The 14,094-nt window shown below is 43.9% G+C and overlaps 1 protein-coding gene across 1 annotated transcript; it reads right to left on the reverse strand.

The window, feature by feature from the left end:
* Positions 1 to 8,272: 8,272 nt before the first annotated feature.
* On the reverse strand, positions 8,273 to 10,759 carry LOC130865362 (melanoma-associated antigen D1-like). Its single transcript, XM_057756385.1, is given in 2 exon segments — positions 8,273 to 9,990; positions 10,528 to 10,759. Coding segments are annotated over 2 exon segments (1,692 nt in total). The 5' UTR covers positions 10,636 to 10,759; the 3' UTR covers positions 8,273 to 8,406.
* Positions 10,760 to 14,094: the final 3,335 nt, after the last annotated feature.

The raw sequence follows: 14,094 nt of genomic DNA on the forward strand, positions 1-14,094 counted from the left end.
GTTACCGATATTTTTTTGTAACTGTGTAAGTTTGCTTTGTTACCGAGTATGTGGTCTATTTTCGAGAAGGTTCCATGAGCTGCAGAGAAGAAGGTATATTCTTTCCTATTTGGGTGGAATGTTCTATAGATGTCTGTTAAGTCCATTTGATTCATTACCTCCCTTAATCCTCTTATTTCTCTGTTAGGTTTCTGTTTGATTGACCTGTCCATTGGTGAGAGAGGAGTGTTGAAATCTCCTACTATTAGTGTGTGTGGTTTGATGACTGCCTTGAGTTTTAGTAACGTTTCTTTTACATAAGTGGGTGCTTTTATATTAGGGGCATATATATTCAGGATTGAGATTTCATCCTGGTGAATTGTTCCTGTTATGAGTAAAAAATGTCCATCTCCATCTCTTTTGATTGATTTTAGTTTGAAGTCAACTTTCTTAGAAATTAGTATGGCCACACCTGCTTGTTTCTTAGGTCCGTTTGCTTGATAAACCTTTTCCCAGCCCTTTACTCTGAGTAGATGTCTGTCTTTGTGGTTGAGGTGTGTTTCTTGTAAGCAGCAGAATGTTGGATCCTGTTTTCGTATCCAATCTCTTAGCCTGTGCCTCTTTATAGGTGAGTTGAGTCCATTGATATTAAGTGATATTAATGACCAGTGGTTGTTAACTCCGGTCATTTTTCCTTTCTTTCTTTCTTTCTTTCCTTTGGTAGTAGAGTTTGTGTGTTTCCCTTCTTCAAGTTGTGCTGGTGAAGGGTCTTTAGATGTCTGAGTTATTGTGGGCATTGTTGGACTCCTTGGTTTGTGATTTTCCTTCAATTACTTTCTGAAGGGCTGGATTTGTGGCTACGTATTGTTTAAATTTGTTTTTATCCTGGAAAACTTTGTTTTCTCCATTTATAGTGAACGAAAGCTTGGCTGGGTATAGTAGTCTGGGCTTGCATTCATGGTCTCGTAGTTTCTGCAGTATATCTATCCAGGACCTTCTGGCTTTCATGGTTTCCATAGAGAAATCAGGTGTAAGTCTGATAGGTTTACCTTTATAGGTAACTTGACCTTTTTCCTTTGCAGCTCTTAATATTCTTTCTTTATTCTGTATGTTTTGTGTTTTGATTATTATATGACGAGGAGATGTTTTTTTTTGATCCAGTCGATTTGGTGTTCTGTATGCTTCTTGGACCTTCAAAGGAATATCTTTCTTAAGGTTGGGAAAGTTTTCTTCTATAATTTTATTAAATATATTTTCTGGACCATTGAGCTGTACTTCTTCTCCTTCTTCTATCCCTATTATTCTTAGGTTTGGTCTTTTTATTGTGTCCCAGATTTCCTGAATGTTTTGTGATGAGAATTTGTTGGTTATGCTGTTTTCTTTGATGAGAGTGTTTATTTTCTCTATGGTATCTTCAGTGTCTGAGATTCTTTCTTCTATCTCTTGTAATCTGTTGGTGGTACTTGTCTCTGTAGTTCCTGTTCCTTTATTCAAATTTTCCATCTCCATCCTTCCCTCGGTTTGTGTTTTCTTTATTACTTCCACTTCGTTCTTCAAGTCTTGAACCGTTTCCCTTACCTGTTTGATTACTTTTTCTTGTTTCTCTTGGTTTTCTTGGGTATCTTTGAGATATTTATTCATTTCCTCTACCTTTTTGTTTGTAATCTCTAATTGGTTGTGGCAGTTTTTCACCTCCTGTTTAAGGTCCTCTATTATTTTCATAAAATTCACTTTTGAGTCGAATTCTTCTAATTCTTCTGTATTAGGGTTTAGACTTCTCATTTCGGGATTCCTGGAACCTGGTGATGTCACGTTGCCTTTCAAGTTGTTGGGGGAATTCTTGCATTGGCGCCTGCCCATCTTTTCCTTCAAATGGAGGAGAGGCCTGATGTCTTGGACCAGACTTTGCTGTGACTAACTCTCTAGGTGTATCTCCTCAGTGTAGGGGCAGGAACCGTTCCCTTCCAGGTGAACTCCTCAACACCAAAACATGGATGCGTGGTATTCCAATGACCCGCGTAAAGAAGGCCGAATGCAAGGGGTCGGGCGGGGTCCAGTAGAACACAGGCGACACTGCAGTACAAGCTGGAGGTGCCTGCGCTCCCTTTCGGGGGTTGCTGAGGCCTGCCCGCTGCTCTGGTTGGGTAGCCTTAGTGTAGGGGCGTTTGTGCTCTCTACCGGGACCGTCCGCCCCAGGATAGTACACACTCACCCGTCCCGATGAAACTTCTTGGCACCTACACAGGAACTCCTGGATGCCCCAATGAGCCAGGGACTAATGGAAGTAGGGCGCAGGCAGAGCAGGTCCAGCAGATCACAGCAGAGACTGCAGCCCTAGCAGCAGGGGCCCGCTTTCCCTGGCGGGGACCTTGAGGCCTGCCCTCTGGTCAGGGACTCACTGCTCTGGGTTGGTAGCCTTAGTGAAATGGCAGGAAACTGTTCCACAGCTAAGGACCTTGCAGACAAGGCAGGTTTGGGGGTGGGGGTGGGGGTGGGGGCGGGTGTGTAGGAGAGCAAGCCCTGCAGCAGGAGCTGGGGAAGGGGTGTTTGTGCTCTCTACCGGGACAGTCCGCCCCAGGATAGCACACACTCACCCATCCCGATGAAACTTCTCGGCACTTACACAGGAACTCCTGGATGCCCCAATGAGCCAGGGACTAAGGGAAGTAGGGTGCAGGCAGAGCAGGTCCAGCAGATCACAGCAGAGACTGCAGCCCCAGCAGCAGGGGCCCGCTTTCCCTGGCGGGGACCTTGAGGCCTGCCCTCTGGTCAGGGACTCACTGCTCTGGGTTGGTAGCCTTAGTGAAATGGCAGAAAACTGTTCCACAGCTAAGGACCTTGCAGACAAGGCAGGTTTGGGGGTGGGGGTAGGGGCGGGTGTGTAGGAGAGCAAGCCCTGCAGCAGGAGCTGGGGGAGGGGTGTTTGTGCTCTCTACCGGGACAGTCCGCCCCAGGATAGCACACACTCACCCGTCCCGATGGAACTTCTCGGCACCTACACAGGAACTCCTGGATGCCCCAATGAGCCAGGGACTAAGGGAAGTAGGGCGCAGGCAGAGCAGGTCCAGCAGATCACAGCAGGGACTGCAGCCCCAGCAGCAGGGGCCCGCTTTCCCTGGCGGGGACCTTGAGGCCTGCCCTCTGGTCAGGGACTCACTGCTCTGGGTTGGTAGCCTTAGTGAAATGGCAGGAAACTGTTCCACAGCTAAGGACCTTGCAGACAAGGCAGGTTTGGGGGTGGGGGTGGGGGCGGTTGTGTAGGAGAGCAAGCCCTGCAGCAGGAGCTGGGGGAGGGGTGTTTGTGCTCTCTACCGGGACAGTCCGCCCCAGGATAGCACACACTCACCCGTCCCGATGAAACTTCTCGGCACCTACACAGGAACTCCTGAATTCCCCAATGAGCCAGGGACTAAGGGAAGTAGGGCGCAGGCAGAGCAGGTCCAGCAGATCACAGCAGAGACTGCAGCCCCAGCAGCAGGGGCCCGCTTTCCCTCTCTGTGCTTCTTTTTAAATCAGTTTTTATTACTGCTGTTGCTGCTGGTTGTGGTGGTGGTGGTGCCGTGTGTGTGTGTGTGTGTGTGTGTGTGTGTGTGTGCCCACATGTGTTCCTAAGAAATAAATTCAAACAACATTGGATGTTATTTGTACATATGTTTATGTTTTCAGGACTGACCATTTGATACTCCAGGAAGACAATGGCTCTTGAATTGAGCATTCCCAAGTTGCCTACAGGTTTTCTGTAGGGATGAGACATCCAGCATTCACTGCTCCACCCATCAACCAGGCCACATTGTCATGTCTATTGCTCTTTTTCTTCTTCATCTCAGGTGTAGGCAGTATTGTTGGTGGGATTTGTGTGTGGCTTTCATAGACCCCAGACACATAATCTCAGATTAAACTCCCTGGGTGCCATCCTGGGGCAGGGCAGAACTTCCAGGAAAGAAGCACAAGTCCTTTCAACTCCTGCTGCAGGGGCTTCTTTGTTCCACACGACCCTGCCTCCCCCAAGCCTGTCCTATTGTCTGTGAGGTCCTTGGCCCAGGAACAGTTTCTACCCCTGCACTGAGGCTATCCACCCAGAGGGGTGAGTGAGCGCCTGCCTGGCCTGAGGGGAGTGCAGGGCACCTCCAGCTCCTGCTGCAGGAACTTCTTAGTTCCACACGACCACCCCCCCCAAGTTCACCCTTTTGTCTGTGGGGTCCTTGGAACTCCAAGGGTCCATGTCCCTGTGCTGAGGACAACAATTCAGGCCGGTCCTTGGCCCAGGAACATATCCTGCTCCTGCACTAAGGAGATCCTCCCAGAGTCAGTCACAGTGTAGATTGGAACAAGAAGCCACGACTCTCCTGGCTGCATTTGAAGGAAGAGATGGACAGGCTTCAGTGCAAGAATTCCTCCAACAACCTGAAAGGCAACATGACAAAACCAGATTCCAGGGATCATGCAACAAGAAGACTTGAACACCCTATTCCAGAAGAAGTAGTAAAAATCAACTTTAAACATAACATTATGAAAATAATAGAGGACCTTAAACCAGATGTGAAAAATTGCTGTAATGAAATGGAGAAGGCAAACAAAAAGGTAGAAGAAATGAATAAATTTCTCAAAAACACCCAAGGAAAACAAAATAAAGCAATCAAACAGGTAATGGAAACAATCAAGACTTTAAAAATGAAATGGAGGAAATGAAGAAAACACAAACCGAGGAAAGGCTGGATATGAAAAATCTGGGTAAATGAACAGGAAATACAGAGACAAACATAACCAACAGAATACAAGAGATAAAAGAAAGAATCTCAGACACCGAAGATACTATAGAGAAAATAAACTTATTGATTAAAGAAAATAACAAATCCAAAAAATTCTTAACACAGATCATCCAGGAAATCTGGGACACCATGAAAAGACCAAACCTAAGAATATTAGGGGTAGAAGAAGGAGAAGAATTACAGCTCAAAGGCCCAGAAAATATATTCAACAAAATTATAGAAGAAAACTTTCCCAAACCTAAAGAAGGATATTCCTATGAAGGTACAAGAAGCATATAGAACACCAAATAGACTGGATCAAAAAAAAAAAGCATTCCCTCGACATATAATAATCAAAACACAGAACATACAGAATAAAGAATGAATATTAGGAGCTGCAAGGGAAAAAGGTCAAGTATCATATAAAGGGAAACCTATCAGAATTACACCTGATTTCTCAATGGAAACCATGAAAGTCAGAAGGTCTTGGATAGATGGGCTGCAGACACTAAGAGACCATGGATGCAAGCCCAGACTACTATATCCATCAAAGCTTACATTCACCATAGATGGAGAAAAAAAATATTCCAGGACAAAAACAGATTTAAACAATACATAGCCACAAACCCAGCCTTACAGAATATACTAGAAGGAAAAACAAAAACCAAGGAAGCTAACAACACCCATAATAACACAAGGAACTAACAACCCTCCACCAGCACAACTCAAAGAAAGGAAACAAACAAACACTACCACCACAAAAAATAATTGGAGTTAACAACCACTGGTCATTAATATCACTTAATATCAATGAACTCAATTCACCTATAAAAAGGCACAGGTTAATAGAAAGGATACGAAAACAGGATCCAACATTCTGCTTTTTACAAGAAACTCACCTCAAACTTAAAGACAGACACTACCTCAGAGTAAATAGTTGAGAAAAGGTTTTCCAATCAAATGAAACAAAGAAACAAGTGGGTGTCCCTATACTAACATCTAACAAAATTGATTTAAAACTAAAATCAATCAGAAGAGATGGAAAAGAACACTTTATTCTTAGAACTGGAACAATTCATCAGGAGGAAGTCTCAATCCTGAATATCTATGCCCCTAGTATAAAAGCACCCACATATATAAAAGAAACATTACTAGAACTCAAAGCATACATCAAACTCCACACTCTAATAGTAGGAGATTTCAACACTCCTTTCTCACCAATGGACAGGTCAAGCAGACAGAAACTTAACAGAAAAATAAGAGAACTAACAGATGTAATGAACCAAATGGACTTAACAGACACCTATAGAACATTACACCCAAACAGAAAAGAATACACCTTCTTCTCAGCATCTCATGGAACTTTCTCAAAAATTGATCACATAATTGCTAACAAAGCAAACATCCATAGATACAAAGAAATTGTAGTAACCACCTGTGTACTATCATATCACCATGGAATAAAGTTAGAATTCAACAATAATTCTACCTCCAGAAAGCCTACAAACTCATGGAAACTGAACAGTCAACTAATGAACCACCCCTGGGTCAAGGAAGAAATAAAGAAAGAAATTAAAGTCTTCCTTGAATTCAATGAAAATAAAGACACAACAAAACCAATCTATGGGACACCATGAAAGCAGTGCTAAGAGGAAAGTTCATAGCACTAAGTGCCCACATAGAGAAAACAGAGAAAGCATACATTAGAGACTTAACAGCACACCTGAAATCTCTAGAAAAAAAAAGAAGCAGACTCACCCAGAAGGAGTAGAAGACTGCAAATAATCAAACTAAGGGCCAAAATCAACAAAATAGAAACAAAGAAAACAATTCAAAGAATCAATAAAATAAAAAGCTGGTTCTTAGAGAAAATCAACAATATTGAAATACCCCTATCCAAATTAATCAAATGGCAGAGAGAGAACGGGCAAGTTGATAAGATCAGAAATGAAAAGGGGGACATAACCACAGACACAGAGGAAATTCAGAGAATCATTAGATCTTACTGCAAATGCCTGTATGCCACAAAATTGGAAAATGTTAAAGAAATAGACACTTTTTAGATAGGTACCATATACCAAAATTAAATCAAGACCAGGTGAACTATTTAAATAGACCTGTAAGTAGCGACGAATCAGAAGATGTCATCAAAAACCTCCCTCCCCCCCAAAAAAATCCCAGGACCAGATTGTTTTAATGCAGAATTCTACCAGAATTTCCTATAAAAGCCAATACCTATACTCCTTAATATATTTCACAAAATAGAGAAGAGTCATTGCCAAACTCCTTTTATGAAGCTACAGTTACCCTGGTACTAAAACCACACAAAGACTTAACCAAGAAAGAGAATTACAGACCTATCTTACTCATGAACATTGATGCAAAAAAATTCTCAATAAAATACTGGCAAACTGAATCCAAGTACACTTCGAAAAAATTATACATTATGATCAAGTAGGCTTCATCCAAGAGAGGACGGGCTGGTTCAACACATGCAAATATATCAATGTAATCCATTATATAAATAAACTGAAAGAAAAAATGATCAATTCATTAGATGCTGAAAAAGCATTTTACAAAATTCAACACCCCTTTATGATAAAGGTCTTAGAGAGATTAGGTATACAAGGATCATACCTAAATATAATAAAAGCTATATACAGCAAGCCAACAGCTAACATGAAATTAAATGGAGAGAAACTCAAAGCCACTCTACTAAAATCAGGAATAAGCCAAGGCTATCCACTCTCTCCATACCTCTTCAATATAGTGCTTGAAGTTCTAGCAATAGCAATAAGACAACATAAGAGAACAGGGGGATTAATATTGGAAAGGAAGAAGTCAAACTTTAATTATTTGCAGATGATATGATAGTTTACATGAATGATCCCAAAAACTCTACCAAAACACACCTACAGCTGATAAGCACCTTTAGTAATGTGGCAGGATACACGATCAACTCCAAAAAATCTGTCCCCTACTATACACAAAGGACAAAGAAGCAAAGAGGGAAATCAGAGAAGCAACACCTTTCCCAATAGCCACAAATAGCATAAAGTATCTTGGGGTAATGCTAACCAAGGAAGTGAAGATCTATTTGACAAGAACTTTAAGTCTTTGAAGAAAAAATTGAAGAGGATATCAAAAAATGGAAGGATCTCCTATGCTCTTGGATTGGGAGGATCAACATAGTAAAAAATGCAATCCCCATCAAACTCCCAACAAAATTCTTCACAGACCTTGAGAGAACAACAATCAACTTTATATGGAAAAAAAACCCAGGATAGCCAAAACAATCTTATACAATAAAGGAACTTCTGGAGGCATTGCCATCCATGACTTCACACTCTATTATAGAGCAACATTAATGAAAACAGCTTGGTATTGGCATAAAAACAGAGATGTTGACCAATGGAATTGAATTGAAGACCTGGATATTAACCCACAAACGTATGAACACCTGATTTTTTTTTCACTTTGCAATTTCAACATTTATTTCTGATACCAAAACTTGACAACACACAAGAAAAAAAAGTAATAGAATAGCAAATAAATGTATCTTGCATGCCACTCAGTCAAGAGGATGTGGCTCTCTAGATAGCTGGGTTCTGAAGGAATCTGAGGCTTCAGCCTTACTCAGAGGGAAAACTATTGCAAATGATGAGCAGGATTGGACATTTTACTCAACCCAGAAGAAGCCAATGGCACTGAATTTGGCGGCGAAGTTGGCAGTAGCTGTACCACTGGGGCTGATTATGTGGCCAGTAAAGGCCTGAGGAAATCTGGAGCGGGCATTCTGGTGGTATCGGGCCCAGAAGGTAAAGGGGATTCTGGACCAAGGATCTCCAAAATCTCCTTCCTCATTCCAGGTCAGCAGCTCAAACTCGATGTCATCCCAGCTCCAGGGCCCAGACACAGCCTCATCTCCAATTCCCATGCGGGTTCGTGCTTCAGCGCAGGCCTCTGCCTCAGCAGCAGCAGCATCCAGAGCATCCAATGCTTCATCTGCAGCTTCCATGAACTGTGCGGTCCAGTCACGAGGGTCTCTCTTCTGAACCTCTGCAATGAATCTCAGCACTTTCATCTTGCTAGTCTCATGGTAGGAATGGAGGCCCCAGAGGAACTCATACTCAGAAGGGTTGAGTTTGGGCACTTGTCTGTAGTCCAGGTATTTTTGCTTCACGAACTCGTAAGTAAGAAGTTTTCTCAGATCACCAAGGAGGGGGTGTCTGACCCTAGGACGCAGTCCCATCTTGCGCAGTGCATCCCAAAGGACAGCCTCACTTGCATGATTGCCATTCATGAAGATAATGCCCAGAATCACCAAGAGGAGACCAAGCTTGGGTGTATCTTTGGTCGTTCCCAGTATGCGAGCCAGGGACTCAGGAGTACTGATGGGAATATACAGGTGCTCTTCTTTGTCAATTTCCTTCAGCTGAATTCCAAACTTCTTCTCCAGGACAAAGCAGGCGCGTTCGATGATTTCTGGATAAACATCAGTGTATTCTCAGATGATATCCCTCAGCAATTCTGAGCGCTTGATGGGCACCTTCGTGTAGTCTTTAAGCATCAGGTACTTGACCAACTTATTTGCTCTTTCCTGAAGAAGGGCCACATCTCGGGGTTGTGGTGCACCCTGGTTCTGTGAGGCACGAGAGTTGGGGGAGGATCTCAGATTGGGCAAGGGTCGTAAATTCTGCCAGTCAGGTGGAATTGGCCAGTCGACAGGGATCCAGTCAGGTGGATAAGGCCAATCAGTGGGAACTACCCAGTCAGGAGGCAGTGACCAGTCATGGGGTAACTGCCAATCTGGAGGGCCTTGCCAATCTAGAGGGTTCTGCCAGCTGGGGGGGAGCCTGCCAGGTGGGTGGGGACTGCCACCAGCTCTATTCTGCCAGGCCACTGGGTTTAACCAGACAATTGGACCAGGCCAGACAATGGGATTTGGCTAGATCACTGGATTCTGCCAGATCATTGGGTTAGGCCAGATCACTGGATTCTGCCATGCAACTGGGTTCTGCCAAGCTGATGCTGTCTGCCTAGCTGGGGGACTCTGACGTGCTGGTGGGGTCTGCCTGGTTGTCTGGTTTTGCCAGCCTGACAGGTTCTGCCAAGCCAGTGGGGTCTGCCACAGCACATTCTGGGGTGTGCCAGGTGGGTTCTGAGTGGTTACTGGAACTGGAGCAGACCTCCAGTTCCCTGAAGCCAGTGAGGCCCGTCTTTGATCCGCACTGCTGTTCTCCTCCACATTCAAGTTGTTAATCTTGCAGGTCTTCTTGCCCCGAATTATAGTCCAGGACTCCACATTCTGAGTCTGGGAGCCATCTACTGAGGTCTGTGCAGCTGCGTGATCACTTTCAGAGATACCTGGGCTGGTCCTTAAGTCAGCCATCTTGGCCTGGTTTACATTCTGGATCTGGGCATCAGCTGCAGAGACCTTAGTGGTATCATTCCAAGCCTTAGTAGCTGTCTTAGGCTAGTTGTTGGCCATCTCATTGGCACTGGGAGACTGAGAGAAATTGTATGTGGCACTGGGGCCTGCCTTAGTATTCTGGGCCTTAAAGGCCATTTCAGACCTTTTAGCTGCTGATGTGCCTGCGCTTGCTCCCCGGGAAAACTCAGAGGCAGCATTTGGGCCTTTAGCGGTGCCATTCTGTGACTTAAAGGCCGCCTTAGACTGGTTCTTGGGCATTTCCTTGGCATTACATGCCTGAGAGAAATCATTTGGACCCTTGGTATTCTGAGCTTTAAAGCCTGTCTTAGGCCTAGCAGCAGCTGTTGAAACCTCAGTATCAGCCACCTCATTGGCAGTTGGGGGCTGTGAACTCTGGGGACTAGCATTCTGCCCACTGGCAGCTGCCATGGCCTGGTTGGTGGGTGGAGCCTCGGAGATCTGGATGGCTTCCATCAAGGTCTGCACAAGCAAGGCGCGGTCTTCGACAGGGGCCTCAGCCTGGAAGCCGTGGAGGCCTGCACCGCCTTCCGGTTTCTGAGCCACAGGTCTTGTCTCGGTGACAAGAGCAGAGCCTTGCCTCAGGCTCTAACCCCAGCTCCCTCACTGCCTTTCTTCTTCACGACTCAGAGGATCAGGACTGCTGGGCTCCACTCTTGGCAGCCGCACTCCGCACTCTCTCCGTGTCCAGGAGAAAATGCCAGCGCGGCAGCCGAACACCTGATTTTCAACAAAGGAGCTAAAATTATACAATGGAAGAAAGAAATAATCTTTAACAAATGGTGCTGGTATAACTGGATGTCAACCTATAGAAGAATGAAAATAGATCCACATCTATCACCATGCACAAAACTCAAGTCCAAATGGATTAAAGACCTCAAAATAAATCTGACCACACTGAACCTGATAGAAGAGAAAGTGGGAAGTAGACTGCAACACATGGGCACAGGAGACCACTTCCTACGTATAACCCCAGTAGCACAGAAAATAAGAGCAACAATGAATAAATGGGACCTCCTGAAACTGAGAAGCTTCTGTAATGCAAAGGACACTGTCATTAAGACAAAAAGGCTACCTATTGAATGGGAGAAGATCTTCATCAACCCCGCAACAGACAAAATTCTGATCTCCAAAATATATAAAGAATTCCAGAAACTAGACATTAAAACTCTAATTAACCCAATTAAAAAGTGAGGTACTGAACTGAACAGAGAATTCTCAACAGAAGTTCAAATGGCCAAAAGACACTTAATGTCATGCTCAACCTCCTTAGCGATCAGGGAAATGCAAATCAAAACAACTTTGAGATACCACCTTACACCAGTCAGAATGGCTAAAATCAAAAACACCAATGATAGCCTTTGCTGGAGAGGTTGTGGAGTAAGGTGAACACTCATCCATTGTTGGTGGAAATGCAAACTTGTGCAACCACTTTGGAAATCAGTGTGGCGGTTTCTCAGGAAACTGAAAGTCAACCTACCTCAGGACCCAGCAATTCCACTCTTGGGAATATACCTAAGAGATGCCCAACCATACTACAAAACATTTGTTCAACTATGTTCATAGCAGCAGTATTTGTAATAGCCAGAACCTAGAAACAACGTAGGTGCCCCTGAATAGAAGAATGGATAAAGAAGCTGTGGCACGTATACATTTTAGAGTTCTACTTAGAGGTAAAACCAATGACATCTTAAATGTTGCCTGCAAATGGATGGAAATAGAAAACACTATCCTGAGTGAGGCAACCCAGACTCAAAAAGAGAAATATGGTATGTACTCAACCATAAGTGAATTCTAGCCATAAACAAAGTACATTGAGCCTATAGCTCATGATCCTAGAGAAGCTAAATAAGAAGGTGAACCCAAAGAAAAACATATAGTTATTATCCTGGATATTGGAAGTAGACAAGATCGCTGGGCAAAAGTTGGGAGGAGCAGGGTGAAGGTGGGTTGGGAGTAAGGGGAGATGGGGAGAGAGAAGGGAGAAGGGGAGGATTGGGGAGAGCTTGGGGGAATGGAATAGTTGAGATGGAGAGAAGGGTATATATGGTGCTGGGGTGGGTAGATTCTGTGCATTAGACTGGAGAGATACTATCTCATCCATCTCCAGTTCTCTAGTCTCTTTGGAGAACTTAATAGATTCTCCAACAGTCTGACAGTTGACCAGAGTTGACATCACTGGCATTCACAAATGTGGAGGGGCACCCTTAATTAGTCTTGTCTGTAATGTACTCAGTAGGGAAGAATGAGGCATTGATTTCAACTCCTGCTACTTTAAGAAACATCTATGCTGGCATAGGCTTGGAGCATCACCACTGGGAAGGTGGAGACCTGCTGATTCCTGAGGGTCACAGACCTGCCAGACTACCTGAATGACTGAGCCCTTGTTATATGAGAGACTGAGAGACTATGTCTCCACATACACACACACAAACACACACACACACACACACACACACACACACACCAGTGAATATGTCTGAGGAACAAGCAGAGTCTTTTCTGGGGTTTCTACATGCACCTACACCAAAACATTTTTTGTGTACACACAGAGACAACAGCAGACAGAAAGAAGTTCCCTGGGGGAGAGGAAACACACATGCAGCACACAGAGAAAAGGAGAGCTCAGGAAGATCAAACGCCATTCTCTTCTCAGGCTGGGTCTTTTAAGCTTCTGAAGAGTATTCCTCTCCTCACTTGATCTGATCAGTTTGAAGAGAGACAGGATGAGCCATGGGACAAAACTGCTGTGTAAAGTGTCCGGTTCTTGGTTCCAAGGAGCTTCCTGAGTGAGTCCATCTGAAGAGGGACTGCTGGCAGGAGAATAAGGCCTAGAAAATCTTTGGAGCCATCAGGCTTTTGTCTCAGTTCAGGGGGCTAAGTGTGAAGCCAGAAGTTTTGGAAATACACTATCTTTATTACTTAGTCATGGCCACTCTCCCTATCTGTCTCCCTGGGGATCTAACTCCTAGTATCTCAATTCCCCATCCTACCAACTCCTTTTCTTATCCAAATGAAGATCTCTCACACAAGAGTCATATCAGAGACAGCCATAACAGCCCTTGGTCAAGTTCGAAAACCAACTATTGGAATGTCCTAGCCTTGTCCAGTCCTCCCTCCTCACATTGATTTCTGAACAAAAGATGGATTGAAGGCTTTAATAAACTAGAGTGTAAAGTGCCTTTTACTGGCTTCAGATATAAGTCAGTGTGGTGATCCTGTTTCTCTCTCACTTCATGTGACATCACCTGGTCTTGACTGGTCTCTTGGCTTCCTCCTGAATCCTATACAATTTGGCCAGCTGAAACAGAACACCCTAAGGATCTAAGTTTACAAACCAAAGGTACTAAATTTTATAGTTATAGAGCCTGTTAAGTACAAGTTGGGAATTCAAGAGGATCCAGAGTCTGCTGGGAGTCCACACTGGCTCACAAATGGTATATTCTCACTGTTGACACAGAAAACAAGAGCAGGAGCTCCAATAATATTTTTGTAAGATCACCTACCTAACCATTCAAGATTTTTCCATGTAAATGACTCTGGTTTCAGATGAAGTCTCTGTTGGGCTATATTTCAACACAAGCATTTAAAGGGGAGAGATAGTTAAGACAATACTTCTAGTAACCTTTTCCATTTATTTATTTATTTATTTATTTATTTATTTATTTATTTACTTATTTATTTATTTATTTATTTATTTATTTATATTAAAAATTTCCACCTCCCCCTTGACTTCCATTTCCTTCCCCCTCCCTTTACTCCCCTCCTTCTTCCTCTCTAGTCCAAAGAGCAGTCAGGGTTCCCTGCCCTGTGGGAAGTCCAAGGTCCTACCCCCTCCATCCAGGTCTAGGAAGGTGAGCATCCAAACAGGTTAGGCTCCCACAAAGTCAGTACATGCAGTAGGATCAAAACCCA

This window comes from Chionomys nivalis, chromosome 23 (assembly GCF_950005125.1).
Source record: "Chionomys nivalis chromosome 23, mChiNiv1.1, whole genome shotgun sequence".
NCBI classification, from domain to species: domain Eukaryota; kingdom Metazoa; phylum Chordata; class Mammalia; order Rodentia; family Cricetidae; genus Chionomys; species Chionomys nivalis.